The sequence below is a fragment of the Sesamum indicum genome, linkage group LG12 (genome assembly GCF_026168435.1).
Source record: "Sesamum indicum cultivar Baizhima isolate 11 linkage group LG12, ASM2616843v1, whole genome shotgun sequence".
In the NCBI taxonomy this organism is placed as follows: domain Eukaryota; kingdom Viridiplantae; phylum Streptophyta; class Magnoliopsida; order Lamiales; family Pedaliaceae; genus Sesamum; species Sesamum indicum.
Window position 1 is genome coordinate 9,608,281 of NC_142668.1, and position 2,964 is coordinate 9,611,244.

Here is a 2,964-nt window from a genome sequence, read left to right on the forward strand (position 1 = left end):
ATTGATTTTAGAAATAATTACACTCTTCTTGTTTGAGGTTTAGTGTAATTACACGTAGACCGTTTATGCTTTCAAAAATTACATCTAGTACCCTTAGAGTTTGCTTCTGTCTAGTAAATAAGTCCTTTGTTGGTCCAAATTTATCTAATTTATTGAAACTAATTAAAAATCGGATAAAAGAAATCCTTATTTATCCCCAATTAACTTATTACTTGACTTATTTCAGGTCAAATAAATCTTTTGACGATAAAATTACTATTATACATCTTCAAACATTAATGCATGTGAAGAAGTATATCTTCATTATTATAAGAATAGTTTAATCAAAAAAAATATTTATTTAATTTGCAATAAATCAGTAATCAGTCATTATCACTTTGTTTTATTGAAAAGAAGTTATACACGGCTTGTATAAATTAACTGAATAGAAAATGCTTTTAAAGTAGAAATTCCAATTCCCAACAAAAGCTAATAAATTTAATCCATTATTAACTCATTAAATAGAAGCAAGTGTCGCTGCAGTGATCCATTATTCAGATGGGAAATTTGTCGAACACCTTCGTGGTATTGCTTCCAATGGCACCACTTTCCTGACTGTCACCCCCATTCTCTCTCTCGTATCCGTCATTGCGTTCTTTCCAATCTCATCAACGCGCCAGTCAAATTCATGCAGCAATGATCCGAGCAGTAGGTGAAGCATCCTGTGAGCCAGGGGAATTCCAGCGCAGATCCGCCGGCCTGCTCCAAACGGTATCAGCTCAAAATTTTGTCCCTTGTAGTCGATTTTCGAGCCTAAAAATCTCTCGGGCTTGAAGGATAACGGGTCGTCCCAGCACTCTGGATCCCTTCCTATCGACCAAGCATTCACGAAAAGTTGGGTGTTCTTGGGAATCTGATACCCCATGAAATTTGTTTCTTGAATTGCTCTCCGGGGAACTAGGAATGGGATTGGAGGATGGAGTCGCAGAGTCTCCTTCAACACGGCTTGCAAGTATGGCAAACTCTCGATGTGGCTCTCTTCGAATTTGTTGCTCTTTCCAACCACCCGGGCTAGCTCGTTTTTGGCCTTTCTCATGATTTCCGGGTGGCTGAGCAGCTCAACCATCGCCCATTCAATGCTACTGCTCGTTGTTTCTGAACCAGCCAGGAACACTTCCTGCGATCATTTACAATCCAATATATAAGAAAACAGAAGAATGAGAAATGTTTGTAGCGATTGCATGTACTATTTGTTTGAATGGTTGAAAGGATTTTCCTTACCGTAATGATCACATTCAGTTCGTGTTCAGAAATGTTATGTCGCTGATCATCGTTTCTGTTTCCTTCACATTCCAAGAGCACTTCCAGGAAGTCCTTTCCCGCCCCGCCGCCCAATTGCCTTTCTTTAAGCCTCTCCGCCACAAATCGTCCGACGATTTTGAGTGTTCTCGCCATCCCACGTTCAGCGTTCCGTCTCAAACCTTGAGGATCGAGCCACTTCAGCCATGGAAACAGATCCACAATATTCGGGTGCCCCGACCACTCCATCAGCTCAATCATGGCGGCAAAGAATTCCGAGCCCTCCACCGACTCAGGGCTCACCAGGTCTCTCGACAACATGAGGTTCCCCAACATGTTGAACGATGCTAGAAACACAAACCTCGCCACATGAATCCTGCCCGATTCTCCTCCAGCTGCTGCTTTGGCTTCTTTGTTGATCCATTCCACCATGTCGCCGATGCAGCGGCGCCTGATGGGCTCCGTTTCTTTGATCCTCTTCTGGACCAGCATCTCAACAGTCATTATGCGCTTCATCACACGCCAGTAGGAACCATAAGGGGACAGCGAAAGGGCCGTCTTGTGGAAGTCATGGACTTTCATCACCTCCGTGATTGTGCGCTCTGCAAAGTTGGCGTCATGGTTCTTGAACAGCTCCGCAGCAGCTTTGGCAGTAAGCAACGCCACAGTGTTGATCGAGCCAATCCTTAGCCAAACAACGGGGCCATAATCTTTCTTTAGCCCGGCTACGGTTTTGTGCGGCATGGAACCAAGATCAAACATGTTGCCGACCACCGGCCATCCCGGAGGACCAGGCGGCAACCCCCCGGAGGTGGAACACCGCTGGCGACAGAAAAGAAATAGCACCGGTCCCAAAATACCAATACACCACACTAGAAATATCCACATCGAATCCATATGGCTGGGAAATATTGATTTGTTAAACGCCACTTCTACAAAGATACCAATTGTTATCACACCTGTTTTTATAAGTTGTGCACTAGAAATGGTTCTTCGCATTGCAGATAAGAAAAAAAGTCAAACATCATTACTAGCAGCCCTGTTCTTTATTAGGGATCTTTATCCTCAACATAACAACTATTCCTAGAATCTGCTTGTTGGCATTTAGTGAGCAATCTTGGTTATTCTCTGTTGACAAACAGACAAAGTGTTGATATCACTTCCTGTAGTACTTTGGAATTTAGTAACGGGCTCGGTGCTCACGGGGCTGGACGACAATTAATTCAGAACTGGTTTGATTCAAGTAAAGAAAATTGGAAGTGAAGGAATAGTTATAAGCTTTTCTGAGTTCTATATGCAGTCGGCAATGCTCATTTATCAACGTTGAAAAATGTATATTGATTAAACTATCTTTAAGCATACTTATGAGTTCTGATAAGTTCTTTGGTTTCTTTATAAGGATAATTACATTGTTCTCTTTTAAAATTTCATATTATAATTTTTGTGATTTGAAAAAATTACACCTCGTATTTCTGACTTTTGTATACTTCTAACAAATAAATCTCTTTGCTAGTTAAAATTTATCGAATTTGCTCATGTTAACAAAACAATTGAATGAAAATCCATATATAAAATCCCGATTGACTTATTACAAGGTAACTTAACTGCAGATCAAGTAAATCTTATCATAACCAAACTATCCTTATAAATCTTCACACACATAGTATTGGATGTAAAGAAATATAT

The 2,964-nt window shown here is 40.8% G+C and overlaps 1 protein-coding gene across 1 annotated transcript; it reads right to left on the minus strand.

Annotated features, from left to right (window-relative positions):
- Positions 1 to 318: 318 nt before the first annotated feature.
- LOC105178462 (cytochrome P450 76A2) lies at positions 319 to 2,512 on the minus strand. Its single transcript, XM_011101930.3, has 2 exons — positions 1,261 to 2,512; positions 319 to 1,156 (listed from the first exon to the last, which is right to left on the minus strand). The coding sequence occupies exons 1-2, from the start codon at positions 2,275 to 2,277 to the stop codon at positions 530 to 532; spliced, it is 1,644 nt and encodes a 547-aa protein (XP_011100232.1). The 5' UTR covers positions 2,278 to 2,512; the 3' UTR covers positions 319 to 529.
- Between the last annotated feature and the right edge of the window lie 452 nt (positions 2,513 to 2,964).

Excerpts from the sequence above, each read along its gene's own strand:
- LOC105178462 (XM_011101930.3), bottom strand. The coding sequence starts at position 2,277 with ATGCGAAGAACCATTTCTAGTGCACAACTTATAAAAACAGGTGTGATA. Across the intron at positions 1,157-1,260 it reads AACTGAATGTGATCATTACG|GAAGTGTTCCTGGCTGGTTC; the intron begins GTAAGGAAAATC and ends AAATGATCGCAG.